The sequence below is a fragment of the Tetrao urogallus genome (assembly GCF_951394365.1).
Source record: "Tetrao urogallus genome assembly, chromosome: 6".
Lineage (NCBI taxonomy): Eukaryota > Metazoa > Chordata > Aves > Galliformes > Phasianidae > Tetrao > Tetrao urogallus.
Window position 1 is genome coordinate 38,523,622 of NC_136819.1, and position 26,907 is coordinate 38,550,528.

General features: G+C 46.1%; 3 protein-coding genes across 3 annotated transcripts in view; 2 read left to right on the forward strand and 1 right to left on the reverse strand.

The window, feature by feature from the left end:
* Positions 1 to 17,426, forward strand: part of FLVCR2 (FLVCR choline and putative heme transporter 2) — a gene marked incomplete at both ends in the record, with an annotated part of 35,620 nt that extends 18,194 nt beyond the window's left edge. Inside the window, 7 exon segments of the mRNA XM_079537469.1 lie at positions 3,589 to 3,656; positions 4,388 to 4,491; positions 8,797 to 8,907; positions 9,372 to 9,477; positions 9,950 to 10,061; positions 10,472 to 10,527; positions 17,370 to 17,426. Of these exon segments, the coding sequence (XP_079393595.1) occupies positions 3,589 to 3,656; positions 4,388 to 4,491; positions 8,797 to 8,907; positions 9,372 to 9,477; positions 9,950 to 10,061; positions 10,472 to 10,527; positions 17,370 to 17,426 (614 nt within the window).
* Positions 17,427 to 19,771: 2,345 nt separating this feature from the next.
* Positions 19,772 to 20,908, reverse strand: ERG28 (ergosterol biosynthesis 28 homolog; the record flags this gene model as incomplete). The annotated part of the gene is made up of 4 exons (XM_079537117.1): positions 19,772 to 19,851; positions 20,005 to 20,123; positions 20,600 to 20,690; positions 20,776 to 20,908. The coding sequence occupies 4 exons, from the start codon at positions 20,906 to 20,908 to the stop codon at positions 19,772 to 19,774; spliced, it is 423 nt and encodes a 140-aa protein (XP_079393243.1).
* Positions 20,909 to 21,714: 806 nt separating this feature from the next.
* The window catches only part of TTLL5 (tubulin tyrosine ligase like 5), a gene marked incomplete at both ends in the record, with an annotated part of 117,359 nt that continues 112,166 nt past the window's right edge, over positions 21,715 to 26,907 (forward strand). The window contains 4 exons of the mRNA XM_079537529.1: positions 21,715 to 21,803; positions 23,801 to 23,910; positions 25,847 to 25,929; positions 26,678 to 26,784. Of these exons, the coding sequence (XP_079393655.1) occupies positions 21,715 to 21,803; positions 23,801 to 23,910; positions 25,847 to 25,929; positions 26,678 to 26,784 (389 nt within the window). The remainder of the gene's footprint in view (positions 21,804 to 23,800; positions 23,911 to 25,846; positions 25,930 to 26,677; positions 26,785 to 26,907) is intronic.

The window sequence follows — 26,907 nt, forward strand, 5'->3', positions numbered from 1 at the left end:
GGCTGGCTAAAAGCTGGATTGTGTCATCTGCTCAGTTTGCGTGTATGTTTCAGGAAAAAGAAAGGGGAAAGCATTAGTTTTAATAGGTGTGAACAAGCCCTAGATGAGAGAGGCAGGCTCTCAGTACGAAGGGCATATTTATTATCTGATCTCCCTGGGATAATTCCTTCCTGGCAGTCACAAATGATGTGGAAAGTAATCCCACCTTTCTTCCTGCCAGCCTGTGCATTTATTCTGCTCCTCCCTATGTCAGCCTCACATCAGTCCAACTTGACTGTAAGGCTGCTGGCAGTGAAGATAATGTGACTGTTACTCAGAGAAGGAACTAAGCAGTGAAACTTTTTTTTTTTTTTTTTTTTTTTTTTTTTTTTTAAAACTTGTCTGGCTTTAAAAATGGGGACAGTTTTTCCTAATCAAGTCAGAAGTTATGTTGGCCAAGATTTAAGACATCTGCAGCCACAAGAGCACAACTGAGTCATCCTTCCTCGCTAACACAGATATCTGCAGCCTGTCTTAGCTTTTGTATTAGCATAGTGTGCAACAGAGGAGAGAGCGGGAAGTGGCCTGCTGCTTCATCTCCCACGGCTTTAGAAAGAATGTGGGCCTTCATGGGATGCCAGGTCAGAACAGGCCTGTGGATCTCTAAGATAAAATGATATTACCAGCAGCTGCCAGCTCCTTTCCTGTGGTTTTCAGGAGGTAAGACTTGCAGTGGTGGAAACATTGGTGGCACTGCAGCAGTGCTGGTGCAGGTGAACTGTTTATCAGGGAAACCTTCAGGCTGCCTTTTCCCAAAGACTGCTGGCATTGCCTCAGTAAAGCTGAGTCATGACATGGAGTGGGCATGAAGAAGCTCTTGAGTTTCTTGGATTGAACTCTGCACTGGAACTGCACGTTGCTACAGAGAGGCAATGGGCAGGAAAAGGGTGGGAAAGCTTGGGAAAGGAATGTTAAGTGGGAATGATGAGACAGCTCCAAAAAATCAGCATTTGGAAAGGGGCTGTGATGAAAGACAGGATAATGAGGTCTGCATAAGGAATCATTTTTCTGGATGATGATGATGATGAAGGTGAAGAGGAAGGCTTGTAGGTAATACACTGCTTAGTTACAGGAGAATTGAGATTTAGTCAGAGGATTCGTAAGAGCTCCTTTTGGAACTTTAGGCAATAAACTTCCCCTTTCTGGCCTTTGTAAAATATAGGAGGCATTGTGAGGTCTCAAAAATGTTCTTATACAACACACTACAAGTAAACCATGGTAACTAACTAATGAATCGGGTGAGGCCGGACCTTCAGATGTGTTTATCCCAGCTATTGGTTCTGGTTTCCTCATCCGCAAAGGCGGTTAGGCACCATTGGACACATCTCTTGTTTATTTTACAGGCATTCAAACAGCTGACTATAATTTGTGGAGAAGTTTCACCAAGCAATTGTGACATGTAAAATGCCTACATTTTTGTCAGCCTTCACAAATGCAATTTGGACTTGTTGTCTTAATTCGTATTTTGTCTGGTGCCTAGTGCTGTTGCCAACTCAGCATCACTTTCCACCCAGTTTAGGATTAGGCGCCCTTCTCTTTCTTGGAAATCCCATGCATCACAGAGCCTTTGTGGAGCTGGCATGCTGATATGGCATCAGCTACCAGAGTCTGACTGTCACCAGCAGGCTGCTGTCCTCTTGGTTAAGTGAGAAGTACTAGATACATAAATGACTGGCCTATGTTTGTGCCCAGCTTTGAGGTGAAGCAGCAGTGGGTAAAAGACTTAAAGGACTTCTGATCTGCCACACTCCCACGACCCGACATAGCAGTTTTTTGTGTCTCCTAGTGAGCTGGGTGCTCCAGAGGTGGAGATGGGATGAACTCAGATTAGATTCTTGTGGGGTGCTTTGCCATAGTCAGGTGTTGCAAAGAGCCAGCTTTCAAGGCTGCAGGAGTTTCCAGCCTTTCTAGATAACACTTGAAAAGGGTTGGTTGGTTTATTTGTGCCTAAAGAGCAAGTCACTCAGCATATTTGCCTCTCCAGTCACTTCCTGGGACATGCATTTGGAACAAAAGCACTGCCACAGGCAGTCAGCTTATGGGATCATTCGCTTAAGATTATTTGTCTGTTCTGCCCCATGAAGCTGTGAAGTTAGCTCTGCTTAAAGTTGCCAAGGATGGTGTGTGAACAAAGTGAGATCTTCCCTCCAGCTGTTAATCTTGTGGCTTCTTTGCTTCCTGAGCTGTGGAGCTGCTGGGTTGGGTCTGGGATTGCCCAAGGCATCAGGAATAGGGAAGCAGGAGTTTGACTTCAGGGTGTTGTCAAAGCTCTGCCTGCTAGACTGCACTTCTCTACCATGTATTGCCATCTTTCTGCTTTTAGCTGAGGCTGAAAGAGGGAAAACAGGAAGTGGGAACTTGACATGTATCTGGGCTGTCAGAATTTCTGGCATCTGAGCCAGAATTTTAAAATCCCATGCCACTTTATGGAGCTGTAAATATGTGAGCTGCAGTGGTGAAATCTGTGTCCCTGTCCCTCCCCCTACTAAGTTCACTGGAGCCTTGAAGAGAAACTAACTGCAAATGTAAATGACTTTCTGAGAAGAAAGTTGAGCTGACTGTTACAGACATCATCCACCTGGGGAAGGTTTCTCAGTATCACCCAAGGTGAGAGTGTAGCCGTTGTGGTACTGCTACTCCAGCACCCATGTGGATATGCTTGTCTACTGTTTAAAAAAATATAATAATAATAATTTTTTTTTTTTGTAATGCACTCTTGTTTTCCGTGCCCTTCAGGAAGGCATTCAACTCAATCAGGGTTGCATATGTACTGCAGCCGGGTGTCTGAATATGGCTTGACCAGTATCACCCTCAACAGTTTCCATTCTCACCTTGGGTGATACTGAGAAACCTTCACCAGGTGGCTGACGCCTCTAACAGTTAATCTAACTTCCCTTTCTGAAAGGCGATTACTTTCACAGTTGTTTTTTATTTTTCAGGCTTCAGTGGTATCTTGTAAAAATGCAAGACTTTCCTCATGCAGATGCATGCACCAGGTGCCTTGGGGAAGTGCTGTCTGTGCTTGCCATTAGATCTGCTCCTTCTTGCCTTTTGGTATTTCTTGGCTTGGAGAGATTGTCCTTTACTGTCAGCCGGGAGAGAGCTGCCAGGTTCTTTGGGAAGGAAACCTTGCTGATCAGTGGCACTGTTGTAAACTGAATCTTGGGCCCTGAGATTCACCTGATGCTGAGGCAGATACTTTGCCATTGCTTTGAGAAAACTCAGCTCCACTGCTGAAGATGCCTCTGCCTGTGAGGGAGGGGTTGATACCCTATGAAGAGCTTGTGTAACCTTTCATTACTAGAAATATGCACAGCTTTTCTTCTGGCTGTTCGGGTAAGAACCGTCCTGACATTGCAGGGTGCTTCCTATTGCATGCTGAGATCCAGTTGTCCTTGGTCTGCATTTCTGCCAGTACCCAGCCTGTCCAGCTGTAGTATCTCCTGATATTCTGCAGCCTAACTGTAGACTGCTGTCCTAATGATCTTGATCATTTCTACAGCAGAATAGCAGCAGACTGAATTTGCCTCATTTTTATCCTCCTCTCAGGTCTGAATGCAGGTTGCTTCTACTCCCTGTCCACTCTGCTGAACCGCATGGTAGTCCATCACTACCCAGTAAGTGCATCCAGTCTTTGTGGCCTTCTGATGCATGCCGTTGTCCATTATTAGCTGCCAAAGGAGAGTCTGTGAGAAGTACAGTGCTTCTGGCCTGGATTAAAGTGCTTCTGCAGCACTTCTGACTGGCCCTGGCCTGGATTGACTGACTAGCTAGAGACCATCATTTCTTTTTGTTCTTTACAGCTCTCTGCGAAGAATGGAAGCTCTAAAAAAGACAACTCCTTCATACCCTAAATGACTCAAGTATAAGCTCGCTCTTCTGAGATTCTCCTAGCAGTTGTCTCTGCCCTATTCCTGACAGTGATTTCTGTTGGTGTATCTGCACCTAAAAGCTGTGTGTGCTCTAGGTGCTGAGCTGCTGTGATGCTTACTGCTGGGGCAGAGCGCCAAATAGAGCTTGTCCATGCTACCTTGTAGTGGATTCCAGGATTTCCTGGTTGATGTGGCCCAAATTCTGATGCCGGATATCAAGCATCACTGAGTTTAGGCTGACTTCTCTGAGGGTACCTGTTCATGTTGGCCAGTGCATTCATGTGTTCTCTGGGCTGGCCCAGAGAGAAGTGCGTGTACCCAAAAGAGTTCTTGCAAATGCTGCTTTTCATTAGCTAGTTAACAGAAGAAGTCGTGTATGGGACACTAACTTTGGTGTCTCTTCATGTCTGGGTTCTCCACACCTCAATTTTTGGCTATGACTTGGCTCCTGTGTTTTTGTGTGTGTCTTCCCACAGAATGAGGAGGTGAATGCTGGCAGGATTGGACTCACCATTGTACTGTCAGGCATGGCTGGTGCTCTGATCTCTGGCCTCTGGTTGGACAAAACCAAAACCTACAAGTAAGTCTCTTGCCTCTTTGCTGCTAGTGACTGTGCTCTTCTTCTTCTCCTTCCTCAGAGTTGCAGAGAGCAACTCTGCAGTTGCAGCTTGGTTGTCCAGAGACTGAATTGCTGGGAAGGGTTTGCAGGGAAAAAAACGTAGTTATTGAGAATCCAGTTAATCTGAAGTATGAGGCAGCATGTTAGTCTTTGATGGACCCATATGAGGTCTAATGCTATAGCGCTCCTTAGGGAAACATGGGGGAGAGGAGAGATAAGATAGCTTGACTGCTGCTTTGCCAGGGATGAGAGAGCTCTTGGCACAAGCAGAATCGCGACTGTACCAGACCATTTCTCTGCCCTTACAAATCAGCTTCTGTGCATCTTTGTCCTGTTTAATGAAAGACACATTTAATCCACTGCCCAGAGGCATTGTATGAGTGCATGTTACTGTATTCAGGACAGAAGCAAGGGACGGGGTGACGAGGTTGTGGATGGGTGGTTCTGGATTTACTGCTTGGTGGGCTGAGACAGCAGATTTGGCCAGCATACTGTGCCCATTTTCAAGGAAACAGTGAAGGGTCTCTGGGTGTCCTGTAGCTCCCAGTCCTCAGGCACTCAGATCTTGCTGACAGACTTTTCTGTATGGTGTGTCTCAGGGAATGGAGCACACCTCTTTTTTTTTTTTTTTTTTTTTTTCTTTTTTTGTGGGGATCCACGTAATCAGTTTCCAGTTTGTCTGCTCACTTTGAGACTATAATTTATCTGAGGAGAAGGATGGGGCTTTTCTGGTGATATGCATGTGATGAGTTGAAGGCAACTTGAGAGGTATTTTCCTTGCAGCAGCTTTTTATCTTGGAAGGTACCACTGCCTTTAAACTGCCTTGTGCCACTGACTTTAAACTATCTTGTGGGCTGCTTAGGCGAATCTGGCAAGCTGCGGTCTTGCAGCTTCGGAAATGGCCTCTAGCCTAGCAATCAAGTACGGGTTCAGAAATGCAGAGGAACTGGGCTTCTTTGACAAGAAAGAATGGAACATGAGGACTCCTGGGGGCGTGCTAGGGGACAGGAGCAAATGACTAATAGAGAGACCAGTAGGTCTCTTGTCATTTCTAGATCACGACCATTGAGTTTATTTCTCATTTGGCAGTCCTAGGAAATGGAAACACAGCTTTGGTGAATTGCAGTAGCTAATTGTTTGAACTAACTTGTCTTTTTCCAGATTGGGGTTAGTGGTAAGGTAGCCTCAATTGGCACTGCTTGGGTGGATGGTCTTCCTGACTCTCTGTGAATAGAACTCAGTAGTAGCACAAGGGCTGAAGAACTTTGTGGTTAACCAGGCAGAGCTGGAACTCACAGTTTGGCAAGCATAGATGGAAAATAAAATCCTGGATATGCTGAAGAGGCCACATAGGTGGGCAGAGAAGCTTGAGAGTGCAGAGAAATAGAGCTCTACCACCCATAAAACTTATCTGATGGGCTCCTAAGAATATCTGGGTATAGATTTAGCTTTAAGTGAAGAAAAACTGCTAGGAATTTGCTCTCCTTTGCAGCCTAGTAACTAGGATTTCTGTGGAACTAGCGCTTTTTTTTTTTTTTTTTTTTTTTTTTTTTTTCCAGAATGCTACAGAATCTTTATTTAGCCTCATTTAAAAGTCTGTTTAAAAAACTGTCAAGATGCCAGATGTTCTAGGCAGGTACCCTCCCCCTCCTCTGCACTGCTCTGATAGTGTCAGGAATGAAATGGTAAGCACATGAAAATCAGGAAGGAAAGATGTCAAGTCCTTTTTTTAGTCAGCTCAGAGAAAGAGAGAGGGAGAGAGAAGCAAGTGAATGAGATCCAGCTGTGATTGAGAGGAGCAGGAGGAGATTAGTAACATGAGGAACTGTAGAACACTTTTTGTGGATGTTTGATCATCACTGTCCCATCAGCAGTTCCTTCCAGGGATGAGGCTGTGCAAAGTCAGGCTTTCCCCATCTGTTGTGCTCAGGCAAATGGCCTTGCATTCTTGCTTTTATTTGGCAGGCAAGTCCCTAAAGCAGCCCCATCACTGTTCTTAGTTTTGGAATTAACAGGCATAGATATGACCCAAACAAATGTACAAGTGAACTGTCCCAGAGCTCAGGCTGCCTTTGGGATTGCTGATTGAGAGCTGAGCACCTCTTGAAAAATTCTGAAAAGTTCTGATTCTGAGTTAAATGGAACTTCCTATGCATCTTCGGTTCCTGGCTGGAAAGACACCTGGTGACTGCCTGTTCACTTTGGGTGCCTTGGCATTTATTAGGGGAGCCTGGTTTAGAGACGAAGGCCTTGGGTCATTGCTTCTCTTCAGCTGAACTTAACTTTTAATAGCAATATTCATATGGCCTTCAGTCTAACAGTTCCAGACAGTGCTCTCTACTGTCATATTTGCTTCAGAAATAACCATCTCCCTCCACTGACCAGGTAGAGGACCTAAGTGATATTTTAAACCTGGGTCTGTGCAGGCCTGAAGTATGTTAAAATCTGTGGAGAGAAGGGAAGACTCAGATAGTAAAGAATGGGACACTTGAGTTTTCACTGAAAAAAAGTGGCCAGCCTATCCTGGTCTGCCTTTTGGGCCTGCTGTTGTAACCCTTTTCCAGGCCAGTCCTGGTGTAGTGGGCATGCCTTCACCGTATCCTGCCCAGTTGTCCTAAGGTGACGTAGCAGGACACGTAACTTCGAGCAATGCTCACTGCATTGGACATCCTTTCCAGGAGACTGGCTGTACCTGTCCCACTTGAGGATAACTTTCAGTCCCTGTAGGGACATTGTGGAACAGCTCGCAGTGTCCTTGTATTTTTCACAAATGTCCTCTATGAATCTGTTTCTTCATGTTTTTATCCCTCCCATAAGAGATTTATGGCAATGATAAGAACCTTATCAAGCAGAACAAGGCATTCTTCCATGCCCCGGGTGCCCCTAGAGTCATAGTGCACTCTCCTTGTCCTCTGACTAGCAAATGTGCTGACAAAAGGTCACTTCATGAGAAACACCCTGCCTTGGTGTCTTTCCCCAGGGGTTCCTTTGTTTCCCTGTGCCCAAGTATCTGCCTGCATCTTGGCTAAGCCCTTTGTTTGTATGCAAAATTTTGGACCTTGCTTGTCACTAAGTCTCCTTTTTTGTCATCCATGATATACTCAGGGGAGCAGAGTCTTGCTAAAATCTTGTTTAACAGAAGACTGCCTGTATGCTTTGAGGCTGTTTCCTGCAGCAGGAGTTGCAGTCAGAGCTGTCTATTGGGGACTGTGGCAAGTAGGGTCAAGCTCAATAATGCACATCTAGGGCATTTCTTGGTGTGTTACTTCCACTGTCCTGAACCTTGCATTCTTTCGCAGGTGACTGTCAGTTCATTTTGTACTGCTGGAGTCTAGTGACTGAGGGATACAGATCAGTGAGGAGAGCTAGTTGTTTTTTTGAGCTTGCTAATGTGTGGTATCCATAGCAAGACTGAAAAGTTTTCTTCATTTTTTTTCCCCCCTCCAAGTTCTGCAGTTCCAGTGTAAAACATAACTTGCTTTAAACTGCAAGATCTGCCTGCTTCTCTGAGCCAGCCTGGTTCTCATTGGAGGACTGTGTGTTCTGGAAACTTCCTTCTTGCAGCTTACCATAGCATCAGTATGAAACAAGGTCCTGACCACATCTGGTCACTAACTCATTCATCTTCTTTGCCTGGAGTTGAGGAGTGAAGTGCAAATATGGGCAACTGTCAAGAAATAGTGAAGCAGTTATAAACTGCTGCAAAAACTTGAACCATAAGCCTGGGAAACTAACTTCAGACTTCTGCACTGAGACCAAAAGTGGATGGGGGTGCAGAAAACAATTTTCCCAATGTGCTAACTGTCCCTGCTAGCAGAGATGAAGCTTCTGAGGATCACAGATTCATCATGGAGGCTTGTGATGATGAGAATGTATTTTGGCATTGACTTGAAGTTTGGGACTCTTGTTTATGGAAATTCCATCTAATTCAAACCTGGTCAGCACAGCCAGGAAACTGTGATTCTATCCTTGAGCCTAGTTCTTATTCAGCTTACATTTCACCTCTCCAAATGTAGAAGCTTAGTTCAAACACCAGAAGTGGCATCACTGCAGTGCATTGAAAAACAAATACACATGAAACAACATCCTTGGTTTTCCCTCTGTTCTAGGTGAGGGTCTGTCCTCCAGATCTGATAATTCAGAGTGTGGAGTGCGTGAGAGCCGTACAGCTTTTTTCTTTACTGTGTGCTGCAAAATATACCAAGATCTATGAGTGAAGTGGAGAATTTGATTATATAAAACCCTGACTGTGCTTTTCCTTGCAGACAGACAACACTAGTGGTCTATATCATGTCTCTGGTGGGGATGATAGTCTACACTTTCACTCTGGATGTAGGCCACCTCTGGGTGGTCTTTGTGACTGCAGGCATTCTAGGGTAAGTTCATGCACAGGCTTCTTTCCTCCATGTTTGAGCTGCTAGGATATGAGGAGGGAGGCAAAAGTCATGGCCCGGAAGGGACTGGGGAGAGCCACATCCTGCTTGTGGCTCCCATGTGGGATAAGGACAAAAGGAAAATGCATGTAGAGCTGTCTGGCTGATAGACTGTGCTGGGGGTGATGCCCTTCTGTGTTGCTTTTGGGAGATGCTGCTTTTACTACCTCCTTCTTCACAGCCTCCTGCAGGCTTGGCTCCATGCCTGAGGCTGTGAGCAAAAGTGTTTGTGGGGAGGAGGGAGACCTGTGCCACAAAGAGTCAGGCAGCTGTGTGGGCTGTGGCAATGATATGGGAAATGTCCCAAGCAAAAGTCCAGCATCCAGCAGGCATTTGTGATATATTGTTCCTCTTCAGTCTTCTTCCTAGCAGTCACTGAGTTTTCTTTTCTCTGTGTTTCTTTACAGATTTTTCATGACAGGGTACCTTCCCCTGGGCTTTGAGTTTGCTGCAGAGTTGACATACCCAGAATCAGAAGGAACATCATCAGGGCTCCTTAATGTCTCAGCACAGGTTGGTGTTACTCTTTTTTTTCTTTCTTTTTTTTTAATAGGCAGAGATATCAAACTATAGTTTCCAGCCCTGAATCCCATTTCTTCGTGATTATTGCTGCAGATCTAAGCACCTCAGAACCTGGCTTTTCAAGCAGCGATCCTTGTGGCATTTGTTTACTGGCACCCGTTCTTTTCACCATTTTCGTTAAGGAAAATGTCCATCAGGATGCCAGTCATCTTTTCTTTTTCCATCATTGTTCCTAGCAGTCCAGTAAGAGAGGTCTTGTCCTCTGCCCAGAGATGGGCTTTCAGCCTTGAGGGTCTCCTGTCTTATCATCAGCTGAAAGGTGGTATCCCTGGACATGTTTATAACCAAACTTTAGCCTAACGAGGGCAACAGCTTGTCAGGCCTGCGTGCTCTGATAGTTTGATAAAGCAGAGAAGCTGCACAGGCTACTTTATAACAGTACAGCTTGACCTTGTGTTTGTAGATCTTTGGTATTGCCTTCACCATTGGCCAAGGGAAGATCATAGATCACTTCGAGACAAAGGCAGGAAATCTCTTTCTTTGTTCCTTCCTGTTCCTGGGGTCCATTATGACAGGTAATTAAATTTCTGAGTGTTCTGCTGTGACTCTTCCCTTTGAACTTGGCATGTGAATTGAAGGGCTTTGGGGGGTGGCAGTACTTTCAGGGAAGGGCAGAACCCACACAGCAGCCCTGTGGCAGTGTCACAGTACTTCTTGAAGCGTTTGGTTTGTGTTGCAAAATGATCCAAGGCTTCTTGCCCTGGTTGCTTTTTGGGGTTTCCAAGATGTACTTTCTGAAAAAGGAAGGACAGAGACTCCTTATTGCACCATATAGATGTGCTGTCTTCCTTGTTAGGGACAGTGGTTTCCCTTGCTCACCATTATGAATTCTCCTTGGGCCTCTTTACCTCTTTGAGATAAATTGATTTGGGATCTGCATGGAAATTAAATTACCTTCACATTTTTCTTCCTCTCTTTGTTGAAGCATTCATTAGGGCTGATCTCCGAAGACAGCAGGCGAATGTGGAAAATGAACACACAGTGAGTAATTCCCCTTTCAGTCTTTGTTATGCACCTGCTATTGGCTCAGACAAACCTCAGCCGCTCTCCTTTCTGGGAATGGAGCTGGCCCCTTTCTGAGTTACGATTGTAGCTGTGATTCTATTTTATTGTCCCACCACTTGCCCAGCCTGTGGGGAAGCTCCTTGTTGGCATGTTCAGACAGGTGGATGTAATCTCAGTTTTGCCAGCTGCTGGGAGCCTCTGCTGGCTTACTTTTAATGTTCTGCATACTCTGTGGGCTCTGATCTTCTGGGAGCGTGCCAAGCTTTACATGTGTTGTTCTCGGTTAAAGACAGCTGTGGGACAGAGTTGTGTTGGCTTCTCTCCTCTAACCAAACTTTTGCCTTGTTTAGAGCTGGGTAACTACTCTTCCAGCTCCCTGGACAGGCAGGTTGTTCCTCTTCATCCCCGTCTTTAGCTGCAAAGTGGAGTTCTTTGCTCAGGACAGGAGGAAAGTGAGTGGCAAAACCCAAATCAGGGCTTCAGCAGTGTAGCTCCTTACACTTCATGCAGTGGTGTAGGCAAAGCTTCTAGCTTGTGTCAGAAGGCAGGGTAGCAGATCCCTGTGGTGTGATGTTGCAATTATTGCAGCTGTTTGCACATGGGAGAGGGCCTCCAGTGAATGAACTGCAGTGGATACTCTCGGAAGTTCTTCCTGCAGGGAGAGGAAGAAAATTGGTGGTTTCTTGGGGCACTTCTCCTTAATACTTTGGACTCCTCTTCTAGGATGTTCGCAGAGATGTCCATTCAGCGTTCATGAAGCCATCAGTGAGCATGACTAGAAAAGTGAATAAGCTCAGTTCTCTGCTGGCTCAAGTCAGGTTTTTTCAGAAGATGATGCTGCCTTTCTCCCATTAATCTTGCCAGTCCAATCTGGAGAGAGACCAAAAGGTCTAAGAAGCAGCCCTACTCCAATCAGTTCCTCAGGAAGGTGGATTTTCAGTTCCAAAATATATGCCGTTTTGTTTGTTTGCTTTGTTTTTATAGAACAATCTGAGCATAAAGGCAGAAGGTAGGATAAGTAGGGGGAATTGATGCTGCTGTGGGTAGTTGTTGTGCATAAAGTTCTAGAGTAGACTGGGAAAAGTAAAGGGTGTAAATTTACTTAGTTTGGGTAGAGTGGCATCTCCTGTTGTCTCAACTTAAGAATAGTTCTTGCTTTTTCTGCTCTGGGGCTGACAACTTCAGATGATTGTAGGAATGGTAAGCATCAGGGTTTACGCAACTAAGATAGAAGACTGCTGCTCTCCCGGAATCCTGGTATGAGTAGAGTTAATGGGAAGAGACTTAGTTCAGTTGAGCTAGGGTAACAAGCAGTCTGTTTCATCATGTAATCTGTAATCATCACCATGATTAGCAGTGATGAAACAAGATAAAATTTAAGGTAAGCCATCCTTTCTCTTCAAGCCCTCTGGCAGCAAGGTTGTCATGAGAGTTGCTGGTGACACAGTTAATTCATAACAAGTTTGTAGAAGATCCAGAAAATATCAAGGTTGTGTCACCTAGTGGCATTAAGGCCCTTTCCCTTCTTGTCAGGCATTTATCTTGCCAGATGAATTGTACTCTTTTGACACTTTTTGTATAAATCTAAAATAAAGTTGTAAGAGTTTGCTACTGGAGAGGAGGTGTTGAGACCAGAACAGAAGTAGTACAGATCACTTCCGTAATCCTAAAAGCTTCCAAAACTGACTGCAGTAAGAACCAGAGGGATGCATGTGAGGTAGTGGGTCTCATCAGTCAAAAACTTCAGTGACAGCACCTTCCCTTGAGGACTCATGTTCTGTGGAAGTCATGATAGACACCTCTTCCACCTCCGCTACAAATGGCTGGGCATACCTGGTTATTTCTCAGGCTTAACAGCCAGCCTCAAATGCTTGACGTATTGAAGTGAGGCTGAACCTGGTATTCTGCATTAATATGGATCCCTCAACCAGGCAGAGGTGCAGTGTGCTGCCTTTGTGGGGAGTTCTGTTAGTGTCAGTACACTGGAGCTTTGCCATGTGGCATGGCTGACTTACCTGTGCTTGGGTGTTTGTACTGGTTTCTTTCTTACCTGTTCTTTTTTTTTTTTTCCTCCCCTTCACTACTTGCCTCCATGTTTTCTGGGATCTGACTTGTGGCTGTTGTTACAGAGACTTCAAGGCAGCAATCAGATCACGGCTTATGGACTGTAGCTTGTAACCCCAATCCCATCAATTCCCATTCCTGTTTACTAGCTCACATACAAAGGTAGGAGAATCACACTAATTTGCTTGTCTGAAAACTCATGGGTGGCACAGGCACCAAGCCAATGACACTTCTGGGACAGCAACAGCAGGCATGGAGTGGTGACAGCTGCCCTTCCTGGGTTATGGGTTTGAGAGGAAAGATAAGACAGCTTTCCAGAGTAGTGAACGCCCACCAAGCTTGTGTTGGATGAGGCATTCAAAGAGGTGCAGCATTGCAATGCCTGGTATTGGAGCAGATGAAGAACTGAATTGACAGTAAGTTACAGGGGAGAGGAAATGTGTTTGGAGACCCTTCTTGGATGTTACTTTTACCATCCAGATCTTGTCTGGAAGTGGTAGCAGGAGCTCTGTAGAAGAGTTGGCTTTCTTCACAACCAATAACAAAGTCATTGGGTTGGTGCCTTTTGGTATATAAGCACCTGAAAATTGTAAAGTTCTGTGCATGTCTTTCTGTGAATCTTAGTGGCACTTGGCATTTTCTCAGCTGTTGCTTTGGGTGTGGTGCTTTATTACTCACTGCTCTCTGCTTTGCATGCTGGCTGGCTGCTTTGCCAAGTTAACTGGGCTACCCTGTGGTTCTCATCAAATGTGTGTATGATCTTGTGGCCATGATCTATGGGACTAACAAACAGAAGCCACAAGGGTCTCTAGGAGAAAACCACCTCAAACCTGCTAAGATAGGGCATGAGCTACAGGGAGTGTAAAGCTGCCACACTTTGATGCAAGCATGAGGAGCAGTTACATGCACTGGACAAGATTTGCCTCTGGGCTGAGCACTTCTAAAGCTGTCCCCATGTCTATGGCTTTTTTAGCTGGCATATATCTATCGTGTTCGCTTGGGATGAGGTAGCTGAGAAGCTGTAGCTGCATGAATTAAGCAAGCCTGTTCTAGTATATTGGTAGTTTTTTTGATGTCTGAATCTTATGCTGTTGTCTTCACTGGTAATGGTCCTGTCTTGGTACAACTGCCAGTGTTACTGCTCACATCCCAACTGCAAAACAGGCATTGTGAGGCTCGGGCATGCTGTGTTATAGCTATTGCAAGGAGAAAACACATTCAGAGTCAGATGTGAGCTTGCAGAGATTGCAGAGTTGTGGAGCTGTGCACCCTGTCCACTGAAATGCTGGTTGTGTAGCCCTGTTGTTGACAGCATGTTTTTTTTTTTTTATATTGACCCAGCAGCGGTGCAGTCCCATGGTGGAGGTGGATGGTTGACTTACTGTTCTGTGTGGGACCTGTCATCCGGTATTGGGCCTAGCAAGGTTTGAATCTTTCTGGTGTGAAAATAGAAATGATTGGGTGGAGAACTGTCACAGCTTGTAACTGGATGTTCAGCTTTGGTGCAGAGTAGGACTGTGAAACAATCTGATTTCACAGAGTATACAGAAAAGAAAAATACACATGCTAATTCTCATACAGAAAGATCTTCACTAAGTCGTATCTTCTGGTGATGAAATAGAAAGTCTAGAATCTGGCTGAGCAGCTGACTTTGTCAGAGAGAAGAGGAATGTATAATGCCACAGCATCAGCGAAAAGAGTCGGTATTGTTTTCTGCATGCACTGTCTGCCCAGGAACCACAGCTTCCAGGCAGCTGCCTGTCAGAGCTTTTGGTGACTGTCAACACTGCAGGATGGTTTCCTCCTCTTCCTGCAGGACCTGCCTTGTGCTCGCGAGCACTTTGTCTTCTGTCAGTGCCTTTTTGCTGCTTAAGGTTAAACAGATGCTGCAATTGAACTTGTAGTGGATCTAAATGGCATTGTGAACACTGTTCTCTATTGAGAAGTCTGTAATGTAGTTCCAAAAGTCCTCTCATTTGTGTCAGTTCCTAGAGCATCAGCAGGGTTAGCTTTCTGTATCTCAGGACACTTGAATCAAATGCCCACAAAGACTCATTATCATGTAAAATGGGCTATATTTTACTGTAAGTGTATCTGAAGCCATTCCAGCATTCTATCTTGGCGTTTCACAGTAGTGAATTGGGATCCATGTTATTGTCATGTTTATGCTGCGTACAGCCTGTGCTCATCTGTTCCTGGTTTCCAGCATCTATGCAAACTGTCCATTATTGTTTCCTTACATTATGCAATAAACATCTTTGCTGATTTTTGTAATTGTTTCAAGTCAGAAGTGCCTTTCTACAAGAAAGCTCTTAAGCAACAATTCTTTGGAAATACTTCTAAGCTTATGTGAATTCTTTTTTTTTTTTTTTTTTTTTTTTTTTTTTTTTTTTTTAAGAAACAAGTTATCGTGCTTGTTTGCTTGTGCAGGATCTCAAGGTGTCTTTACTGTCTTTTCCTTCAGACTGGGCTTTGCTAGTTCTCTTTGAATATACAAATTGGATTGAAGTGTATTCAGGAAACTTTACATCGATTTCATATAGTAGGAGGTTTTTTGTGGGTTTGTGTGTCTGTGTGCATCAAGAGCCTATTTTTGATAGCAGACTGTAGGTGGAAAAGTGATTTCTGGCTTGTCCAGGCTTTTGAATTGCAATAAAATTCAAAACTTTTGTCTGAAGTGCTACTCTACCAACAGGGCTGAGCGCTAATGAGTGTAGGTGATTTTGAGCAAGTCAGTGGCCATCCTAGACATGCAGCCATAATAAGGGATTTGCTTAAAACGAGGCTCAAGTTCTGCTGTGTTCTCAAACTGTGTCCTGGATAGGTCAGGACTCAGTCAGGGCTCAGTACCATGTATTGATGGTTGTGCATTTGTCCAGTATGAAGATGGGTCTGCTGAATCTCAGTGGAACACCCAAAACTATGTTGCCTTTTCATCCCTATGATAGTGTAATTTAGAGGCTGGCCACGACACCGTGGAAAGCGTTCTACTCCTGTAGCATACTGGAGTCCCTTGGAAGCTGGAGCATGCTCCAGCTCTAGTGAAATACTGCCAGTAAAAAAAAAAAATGGAATTTTGCATAATAGGCACAGTGTGTGCGCCCTCTCCTGTTTCTTAGACTTCCCTGCACCTTCTCTGTGTTTACTGTATGGCAAGCAGCCTTCTCCCAAAGCCATGGGCAGCCACCTGCATGTCCTTTTCTAGTACTGTGTCTCCCACCTGTGGGAGCAGCCTTCCTGTCCCAAGGCATGGAGCCCAGCGTCCTGGCCTAAACCATCACCCCTGTATCTCCATAGCACGGAAGTGTTGAGTTCCCAAAGGTGCTTGGGGAGCCTGTTCAGAGCTGCCAGCATGCTTCTATGACTCACGGCTTTTCTCAAGCCTAAATGCAGCTTTCCCGTTTCTCCTACCTTTAGCACTGCTTCATGCAACTCCTCCTGCCGATGGGAAGTTTTTTCTTTTGTGTGCTTCCTGGCTCTTGCCTCCAGGCATGTCTTTGAAGCTCTTCTGGTCTCACTCTGCATTCGGATATTGCTGCTGACCTCTCCAAAACCTTTTCAGCTGCTGTTTGTGTAAGAAGCTACTTGGAGTGAAACTGTTTTGTAACTCTTGCTTTCATGCTGCCTGGGCTTATCTCAAACAGCACTGTGGATGCAAACCTATTTGTGCACCTCTGACTCCTGCCTCAGGTCTCAGTCTTGCACTGCAGTGAGTTAACTCAGAGTCCAGGCCGTACAAGACCCATGTTTACCCTTACAGGTCTGCATGCTGTTTCCTAAATCAGTGACAGTTGAGGTGTCTCAGTGTATCTAGCCAGAACTTGAAGAGATTTCTGAAACCTGCTGGGGGACCTGGGAGTGTAAGGTCTAATCATAACTCAGCCTTCAAGGATGCAGCAAGAGGGGCTGATGCAGCCCTACCCAGGGAGGCTGAATTGGAATTGCAGAAGTTCAGCTGTTTTATGCAGCCCCAGGTTGTGTTAATTTGGCAGCAAGCTGTGTTGCCCTTGCTTTTCCTCTGTGAAATGACTGTACAGCTGCTTCTGTTTTAAGGGCAGAAATTGTAGGAAAGTTCAGGTAATCAGGCTAATTCTTTCAGGGGATTTAGGGGGAAAAAAAAAAAGAAAAAAAAAAAAAGCAGCCTGGGAGATGAAGAAGCCTCAGACATGCCAGAGAAAAGTCAGAATTGGAGCTAGTTGCTGTGCTGAGCCTCCTGCTGTAAGATACAGAGAGTGCACAGGGTGCAACTTCTCTGGGGCTCCCACAGATACTGCCCTTCTCCATGGCGTGAAAGAAGAGTTCCCATTTCTTCCCTTGCCCACAGAACTGACCCTGCAGCTTCACCACTTTGAGGTCAATCTCGTATTGCTGAGACATCATCTGAGGACTCCTGCAAGCAGCTTCAGAGAAGTGGGATCATTGCTCTGCTCTGCTGCCTGCAGTGTCCCTTGTCTGGGCATGGAATGTTCTGAAAGAGTAAGCCAGGCGCACTCCTGGGTTGAGCCCTCAGTGTGGTAGTGGTGATTCTTTTTAAGTCAGGTCAGGTGGGACTTTGAGCAACTTGCTTTAGTGAAAGGTGTCCCTGCCCATGGCCGATGATCTTTGAGTCACATCCAAGCTGACCTGTTATGTGGTTCTGTGATTTGTGCACACAAGTGGGGAGCTGTGAATGAGCCAGCCTCTGCTAGTCTTTGAAGCCCAAGTGTGGCCACCCAAGAGCCTAACCATTTTCTTTTTCTCTCTCTGACTTGCAGAAAGTGATGCCAGAAGCCTGCACTGTTCCCATAGTTCTTGAGGAGTCAAAGCTGTGAAAAAGAGGGGTGACAGAGCTGGAGATGCAGGACACCACCCTGCCCTCCTTCTCACCCTTGCTAGCTCCACCATCCTGTTACATGTGAATTCTGGCAGAGGGGCAGCTGGGAACTACTTGAAGAGCATGACAGAGTGAAACAAGAAGGGAGTTGCTCCCTTCAGTTATACCTCTGCACCTTGCTGTTCTGGAGACTGCGCTGAGTGAGAAGTTGGGAAAAGTCACTGCTCCCCTTCACCCCATGTATGCTTGGAAGAAAAGCACACATTCTCAGAAAAGCCCCAGTTTCAGGCGAGTCCTGAGCAGGTGAGGGTGGCACCATGCATGTGGTCTGTGCCTCCTCTCCCAGGGAAGCAATGACACAGAATGCCAGTGCTGGACTGTGAGCAGCCCTGGGAGAGCTGTGACAAGGCTCTCAGGAAGGGAGATTGTGCTGAGTTCCTGTGATGTCCTCCATGTTGCACAGGTGATGGTAGGGGGCAACACCAGCCAAACAGTGCAAAGCAGTGCAACTGCCAGTGCCAGTTTTTTATATGTGGCTGTAGATAAAGATCCACCTAGAATTCACTCAGATTGCTCTGATGTTCCTGGATAGTAGGAATAAATGAGAGACACCAATAGATCTCCTACTAGAGGCAAGGGTTAGTGTCGTGGCTGCAGCCTGAGCCCAGATCAGCACTGGGCTAGCAGCAGGAGCGACTCAAAGCACAAGCTCTCAAGGCTGAGGATCATATCTTCCTCCTTAATGATGAAGTGCCTTTTGCAACTTTTAACACTACACAAAAGCCTTTGTGGAATATCAGATGACCTGTCAGGGCAATGTTGCCCTGTGCTGTTACAGTGAGATGTTTTTAGCACAGTGGGAATGAGTATGGAGGCTTCTGCTTTGTACTAGAAGCCTTCCTAAACACCAGCATATGAGACAGAACTGTGGGTATCTCCCAGTCACAAGCATAGACCCTCAAAACCCTTTACCTTCCTTTCCAGCATCCATCCCTTGGTGGAGACATCAAGTGTACTTATACCAATATCACACAGTTACGTACTTCTTACTGGAAAAAAACCACAAATGCAGACTGGATGAAAATATACTTTAAAAAAAATCCTTTTTTTGATAGTTTGGGATTGAGGATGTGGTCTAAACTGGCTTTTAAATATAATTTTTATATGAAATAAAAACATTTTAAGTACACAATGAAATATGACACTTTTGAATTATAGGGTTGAAACTGTTTTTTTTTTTTTTTTGTTTGTTTGTTTTTTGTTTTTGTTTTGTTTTTAGTAGCCTGAAATGCAGAATAGAAAAAATCATCTATTTGCCCACTGCTACTGTTACACTCTTTCTTCCTTTTATTTTTTCCCCCTTCTTCCTCCCAGGGATAGGCTTCTCCCCTAGCAGCTCCTGCTGGTTCCTTCCTACCTTTTGTACACTGCCCATCTGCTCTAGACTTTCATCTAGCTAGCTCTAAGCAACTTGTTCCCATTTGCTCGTTGTTACAGTTGCAGCTCGTTGTGAAGGAAGCTCAATCCTTGCTCCAGATGTATGCAGTATGTTGCCATTAGAATGCTGCAGCAGTGAGAGCTGCAACAACTCTCTTTGGGTTTGCACGCTATGTTCAGTCAGACCTGGAGCTTTGGTGGAAGGGACTTGGTGAATGATAGAGGTGCCGTAAAGCAGGATAAGATGTCCTGCAACATGTGACAGGACACCACTGAACACGCCACCTTGTTTTCCCATTGCCCAGTGGCCTTTAGTACCTCCCTGCGCCAGGGACTGAGTGCCCTCGGTGCTCCACAGTGAGGATGAGAGCACTGAACTCTAGAACTAAAACAACTTGTTCCAAAGTTGAAGAGCATTTACCTGCTGCTGAGTAGCACAAATACAGACATTGCATCTATCAGTTTTCTATCATTTATTAGAAATGGCCCCTGCACAGAATACACACATGCAAGTTACACAGTTGGACTACTGCAGCACACATTTCTTTTTCCTATCCAAAATGTTCAGTGGACCCTGGGTGGCTCTGTACCTCCTCCCCATGGGTGCAGCAGGGGCACGCCTTAGCATTTTCATAGGCATGCCTGAGGCACTCCCTGCCCTCCTGCAGGGAGGCAGTCACCAAGCACTCCCTGCAAGCTTGGACAGGCTCCTGTGGGGGCTTGTCTTTGACACCAGTCAGCTGAAATGTTGCCTGGACAAGATAAAACACTCAGTAGTGAAGGATGATTGACAGAGTCCAACATCAATCTGCCACTAGGACTGGCATCCTGGAGAAGTTCAGAGCTTTAGTGGAAGTTTGGCAGTGAGAACAGGAGACAGTGCTGACCTTTACAGTGCGCTCAGTCTCAGTTTTTCTTCTTATTTTCTGACAGTGCTTCTACCTCTAGGTATTGTAGCCCAATCAGCATCCCCAGGATAGAGAAACCTGTGATAGAGATAAAGCATGAGTTGTTTAAAAAAAAAGATGCACAGATGGGACACACTGAACACCTCCTCCTTGCCCCACAGATAGTTCTCAGGGAGCTGAGAACTCCGAGAAAGGTTGGGGGTGGGCAGCAGGATGGGGGCCTCTGCTTACTTGCTACCATGAGGGGTGCCATGACTCCAATCGTCAAGGCTGCAGTGTGGTAAATGAAGACTTCAGAGAGGAAGTGAACAAGGGCCATGAAGAAGGTGAAGAGTGTGATGTAGTAGAGGCTGTTGGAGCAGAAAGAAGCAGGTTAGCAAACTCACAGCACCAGGACAACAGGCAGCAAAGCCACACACTGCCTGTTCTCGTCCTCTCTGAGGAGCACAGAGGGCAGTCAGTCCCTGGTGCAGGGAGGTACTAAAGGTCACTGGGCAGTGGCTGGGAAAACAGTGTGGCGTGTTCAGTGGTGTGCTGTCACTGGCGTTATCTGCCTGGAGGCAAGCAAAGGGGCAGAGCGCTGGTGGCATAGGAAGCAGGAGGGCACACCAAACAGGGTGAGAACCGGCTGAGCCGAGGAACGGGGCGACAAGACGGGGCTGACTAAGGGCGCGTCACCCGGGACATCTTCCCACCGTCGCTCCACTACTCCCTATGGGACAGCGGCGGGCTCCTCCGGCCCCGCACGGCCTCTGCCCGGCGACACGCGGCCCTCGGAGCGCGGCACCCAGCGCTGCCCCGCCCGCGCCCGGCGCCGCCCACGTACGTTTGGTTGCGGATGTCGATGGCGCACAGGCAGCGGATCACCGAGGACAGCAGCGTCCAGATGCCGAACGTCCGCGCCTGCAGCCCGTTCACTGCGCACAGGGAGGGAAAAACCGCGGTGAGGAGCGCTCTCGCCAACGGGGAGGGCGTCCCTCCGGCTGCAGGCCGAGCCCTTACCGAGACCGGGGCTGCCGGTATAGAGCTTCTCCGAGAGGAAGCTGTGGTCGCGGAAGCTCTGCAGCGTGTTCCCGGCGGCGATGACAGACACCATGACGAGCCAGCTGCGCAACACGTTCAGGAAGCGGCTCATCCTGCTGCCGCTGCCGCCGCCGCCGCGGCCCCGCGCCGCGCTCCCGTACCGGGGCTCCGACCCGCGCCGCCCTCCTGCGCTCCCATTGGCTGCGGGTATGTCGCTCCACGCGCGCGCCACGCGGCCGCGAGGGCCACCTCCGCCAATCGAAGGCCGCTTCGCGCGGGGCCCGGTCCCGCCCCCACGCTGCCTGTCGCTCGGGGTGGCGGAAGCGTCGCGCGTGCGCGCTGGAGCGGGAGGGACGGCGCCGGAGGCGCACGCGCAGTGAGGGCGGGGCGGGGCCGGCCGCCGCCGGTTGTTGTAGTAACGGGGAAGCGGCGGGAGTGGCCACCGGATCGGGCTGCGCCGATGGGGCTATGAAGAAGCGGGTACGGCGCGTGGGAAGCTGGCCCCGCGGCGCCCGGGCCGGAGCGGCGGCTCTTAGGGCGTCTCTTCTGAGGCTGTGGGGCAGGCCGGGGCTCGACCGCTCCGTCGGGCGTGGCCGGCCCGGGGGCTGCTTCCAGCCCGGAGGGCCGTTGGAGCGTGGGGAAGGCGCGGAGCGGGCGGGGCGCGTCTCTGGGGCGAGGCTGTGGGGAGAGGGGGGGGCTGACGGGCGCGGGCTGTGCGGCCCGGCTGGAGCTGTGCGGCCCGGCTGGAGCTGTGCGGCCCGGCTGGAGCTGTGCGGCCCTCGGCTTTCGCTGCTCGGCCCCGCTGCGTGCTCAGGGCGTTAATTCCTGTTGCAGGTAACAGCTGCTGTCAGATCCCTGGGATCTGCAGGAGGGATCTCTGAGGCCGCCGAGCCGGCTGCATGAGAGCGGCCGGAGGAGATGCCGGCGGGCGTGGCTCGGGGACTGGAGGAAAGCGGCTCATCCTCGGAAGAGGAGGAAGAGGAGGAAGATGCTGGAGACGGGCTGCAGTAAGTGGAGAACAAACTCTCTCTTATCTCTTGCTGTGTTCCTTCCCCTGGTCCTACCTGTGGAGGAGCTTGATTCTGGTCACGTCTGCAAGCTGTGGGCAGGCAGCATACATTTAGAGCCTGAAAGCACCACATTCTTCAGAGCTGGGCGTGCAGCTGGGCTGCTCTAAACATTCTGGTTTTTTTGATCTCTTTCTGTTATGCTCCTGAGCTGGGAAATTCTTTGATGATAGAATGAATGGAAATTCATGCCCTTCTTCATTTGTTTAGTTTTAATTCCCTTTAGAGAAGGGAAATATACTTTGTAGTGGACTGAAACACAATGTTATGTGCCATTTTTTGAAAACTGTCTTGTGAGAGCTCTAATATTTTTGCTTAGCTTCTGGGGCCCCTATTTGTGTCTAGTGTATGTCTGTTTTTATTTTTGGTTGGGAAGGAATTGCTCTCTTTCTCAAAGTGAAATCCCATTTCTCCTTCAGCTGCACCTACTTTATTATGTCTTGTTTGTTTTCTCATTACATATTGTGACCCAGTGTCTAGCTGCAAACAGCAGTGCCTTAATGCCCTTGTAGCGAGATATCACTTTGTACTAAAAAGTTGGCTTGGAATTGCTAGATTCTTATGGATGAATAGCTCAGCAACTGCCTTTGACTAGAATGTGTCTGCATTAAGTGACCAAGTGTCACGCTAGGAATGAATGACTGTCACCTGGAGGATTGCCTGAGCCTTGGTAGCCTTACTGCAAATCCTCAGGGCAGGCTTAATGTAAAGTCCCCTTCTGTTGCCTCAGCTCATTTCCCACTTACATAAGGCTCTGTCCTGCAGTGTAAATTCTGGAATCCTCCTGGGTCCCTTCCAGTCAGAGTAGCTAACTGCACTCCTTCAGTTATTTCTGAAGGTAGCAGAAGCAGGTGGTGGGGTTGTAAACTTGGTTTGTCAGAGGGTAACTTGGTAAAGAGGATCAAGGTTACTCTGAAGAAGGCTTATTTTGTCACAGCATCAGAAAGTTGTCCTTTATCTCTGTTCCTGCATTGTAAGTGAAGGATGTGTTTTGTCTTCTGTAGTGTCCCCAAACCTTTGGTGATGATAATCTTGCATGTTCAAATGCCAAATACATCTGTCTAGCATCGTGCCAGTCTTTCAGTTTCTTTTTATCTGTGTAGATAGACATAGGTATCTTCCCCTCTGTTTCTGCTTCCTGTTAACTTTTTCATGGTTCTGTTTCTATGAGCAGGGAGTAACATGAAGCTTTGTTTGCTTTCTGTCATCTTAGACTTTTGTATAATTACTTCTAACTTTCAGTGTGCATGTCCTTCATGAGGACATTATAGTTTCCAACATAGACTTGATGTTTTGGGCAGAACAGATCACTGTGTTGCAACCTGTAGCTAACTTGGCTGTGGGCATCGTTGTCAAATTCTGGGCTTGCTTTTCACTGCATTTGACAGAAATTTAAAAAGGAGGGACAGACAAATTCATGGATCGTGTGGAGCCAAATCTCTTCCAGTCTGTTGAATTCAACACGATTGCCCTTTTGCTCCTCTCAGAGTCTCTGGTTACAAGCAGGAAGTATGCTCAGGTTTGCATGTTTTTTTTTAAATTGGAGACTGGAATTAGCATTGTAAGGTTTGACTGTGTGGATATCAGTAATTGTAGTCTATCCTGAACTATAGATCTTGTTCTCAGGCTTTAATTCAAGAGAACACGTTGCTGTGAAAATCTGTGAAGTTTCTTCCAAATCACACTCAATAAAATCAATATAAATGAAGCATAATTCCCATTTAAAATGGCAAGAGCTACCTACGAAGAGGGTGATTTAGAAGATTCATTTCATGGTTGAGTACACCAGAGTGCTCAGCGTGTGTTTGTCTGCGTGTCCTGCCCGGGGGCTAGCTGGGCAAGCGTGGGCAAGTATGGAGAATGCTGCATCATCGCGGTAACCATTGTGTGCGTGTGAGGTTCAGCATCTGCTAGTGCTAACTATCTCCCTGTTTTAGGGATCATCCGTGCATCAGGTGGACCGGTGGCGGCTGCAGGCGGATCCCCATCTTCGTGTTTCATGCTGATGCCATTCTGACAAATGACAGCTACCTCCGCCTAATTGGAGGTGGGTGTGGCAATTTAATGGCTTTTGGCCTGAAGGTGTGAAGCAGGAAATCTCTTACCTGGATGTTCCCTCTCTTTGTGGGGAAGAGGGCATGCTGGAGAGAAACGTCTAATCTTATTGTCTCTGAGCACTGAGACATTCAGAAATGCTTGTCCAGTCAGTGAATGTTTATTGTATATTTAGATTGTGCCTGTTTTTGCCCTTCTGATGAGTTTGAGTTGGAACTGTCTGGTTGCAGATCGTATTTGAAGGTTGTGCCACTTACGACCATAAGATAAACTGACTGGTTGATTGTTGAGAACTTAAAATCAATTCTTCCAGTGAGTTTTATGAGAGCTTCATCAGGAAATGGAGTCTCCTTCCCCCCTAATTACCACCTACTGTGACAATAACAGTCATAAGCTTTAATAGCAAGTCTGTGCCTCAGAGCCTGGCAAGTTTGAGTAAGGCTGTAAGTCTATGATTGCTGTTGTAGCAGCTCTGCCATCAGGAGACCAAACCTGTCCAGTGTCAAATAAGGAAGAGCTTCTATATAAGGCAAAGTTATTATAAGGAGTCGTTCCAGATTGCGAGAGTTAGCACTGGTGGGTGTGTGCAGCTGGGAACTCATTCTAGATGTGCTGAGTTAGGGAAAAGCTGAAAATCCTCCCAGGTTTTTTGATGCTGACACCTTGTAGTCTCTTGCTTCTCCCTCTCTTTGATAATTGGTAAACTCATTTCTAATGTCCTAGCCAACTAGAAGTGCTCCTGACTCCTTTGGGTAAGGGGTGGAGGTGAAGTGTGTAGAAACTCCTGATCTTTTTGATGTGAGTTACAGACATGCTTGGTGATGGCAGAAACTGAAGGTGATTGTACCTTATGTTCTAATTGGAGTCTGGTATCCTCCTGCTTTTCCTGAGGCTGTGGGTCTTTATTTATTTAATTTTTTTTTTTTGGAATTGAACAAGCTTGCTATGGGATAGCACAACTTACATTTCCTTTAGGGCTCTGTGCAGTCCTGGATGATATTTCTACTCTTTTCTTTAGACTTATCTTTGTTGGTAGAACTTGTTTACTGAGGCTTTATCTAACGTTCATCTTTCTGTTCCTGGTTTGAAGTCATTTGTAAAGTACCTTGAAAAAGAATCACTTGAAAAAGTGATTCTGTTCTAGTTCATTGATTTCTGCCTCTATTTTCTTTGCACTCATTTATGGATTAACAAATCCTTTTGTACTACAGCTTTTGGTGTATCTTATGCTCCAATGCTGCTTACTGAGTTTGATTTTATGATTTTTTTTTTTCTATTTAATTTCTATTCTATATAGAATTCTATATTTGTATATTCTTTTTTTTTCACCTATCACCTTATTTATTTCTTACTATTTTTCCCCAGTTATGTATGGGAAGATGAACACAGTTTAACGATACATGAACAAAAATTCGTAGTGTTTTGTTTTGGTCTTATTTGGTCTTAAAAACTAGCCACATCAATGAGGGGTAGATAGCATGAGTGCTTTTGGCAGGGGATACCAGTCTTCAGTTGAGAAGAGATCATTCTTTAGAATGTTATAAAGCAGTCTGTGAAGAGCTGTTTAAAAAAGAAAAGAAAAAGAGAAAAACAACAGCAAAAAAATCCCTCACCCCAAAACTCAGATCTGTGCACTTGTTAGCATGGTTTTCATTTTGGTACGATGGGGTTCAGTGACACAGCACTGTTATACCTGAGGACAGGTGTGAATTACTTCAGTGCCATAGACTTCATGCCTCAGGAGATACACAGGCATTTCCTCCCCACTCTTTGCCTGCTACGTGCATCTACTGGGTGGATGCTTCATTGTAGATTAAGTGCAGCTGTGCTAAGCCCTATGGTGCTCTTTATTTTTTTGGCAGTGTCGGTAACTTCAGTTAATTTTTTCTAGGTGCAGACTCTAATATTGTGTCTTTTTCCCTGTTAAGAGCGTTATCACTTGTCCTATAAGATTGTACGGACGGACAGCCGCCTCGTGCGAAGCATACTGACTGCACATGGATTCCATGAGGTGAGTGCTGGGCTGGAACCTGGGTGAATATGTTTGTTTCTGTGTCAAGTTATAACAAGGAAGATTCTTGGGAAGCCTCTCAGTGATGTGTTTTGGTTTTTTTTCCCCCTTTCTACCACTGCCCTTTGTGCTCTGTCAGTCAGAGAGGAAATATGTTGTGAAGCCTGCAAAATCAGGGAGAAAAGGGATATCAAGGTTGTGTGTTGTGTGTTTCTCTTCTTGCTTTAGAGCACTGCCTCATACCTTTAGGAAGATCTGAAGAGTTTTGCCTCTCAGCCTTTACCAAGCTAACAAGTGTTCTTGCAGTGTTTTATATTTGTCTCCTAGCACCTGCCTTGCTCTAAAGAATGTCTTATCTGCAGCTTATGACAATTGAGAGAAGCGTTTGGATGGTAGTTTTCTACTGAATAAAGCAAAGTTGAGAAATCTGATCTCCCAAGTTTCCTGGAGAAATCTAAAGTGCTTTTTAAATTGGATTTAGATGGTCTATAGAAAGAATCACAAGCCTGTTTAAAAACAAACAAACAAACAAAAAAACCATTATGTTTATTTTCTAGCATCACTGTATAGTAGCTTAGGACAAGAATCTGGCTAATACCCAATATTACAGGTGGGTAGAGGAAATTGTCTTAAACTGGAATTTGTCTGGTTCCACAGATGCAGGGACACAGTCTGTAGGACAAACAGTGGTGCTTCTCACTATTTCCATGGTTTTTATGTGTGGGTCTCTTGTGCTGCCCTTTTTTAGGTGCACCCTAATAGCAGCGATTATAATCTCATGTGGACAGGATCACACTTGAAGCCCTACCTGCTGCGTTCCCTTACAGATATTCAGAAAGTGAATCATTTTCCCAGGTAAGGTCTTGATAACAAATTTTGTTGTATGTCTTTGTCATGGTTTGTAGTAATGAGAGCATAGCTCTTTTCTTTTTTTTTTTCGCTCTTTTTTTTTTTCGCTCTTTTTTTTTTTCGCTCTTT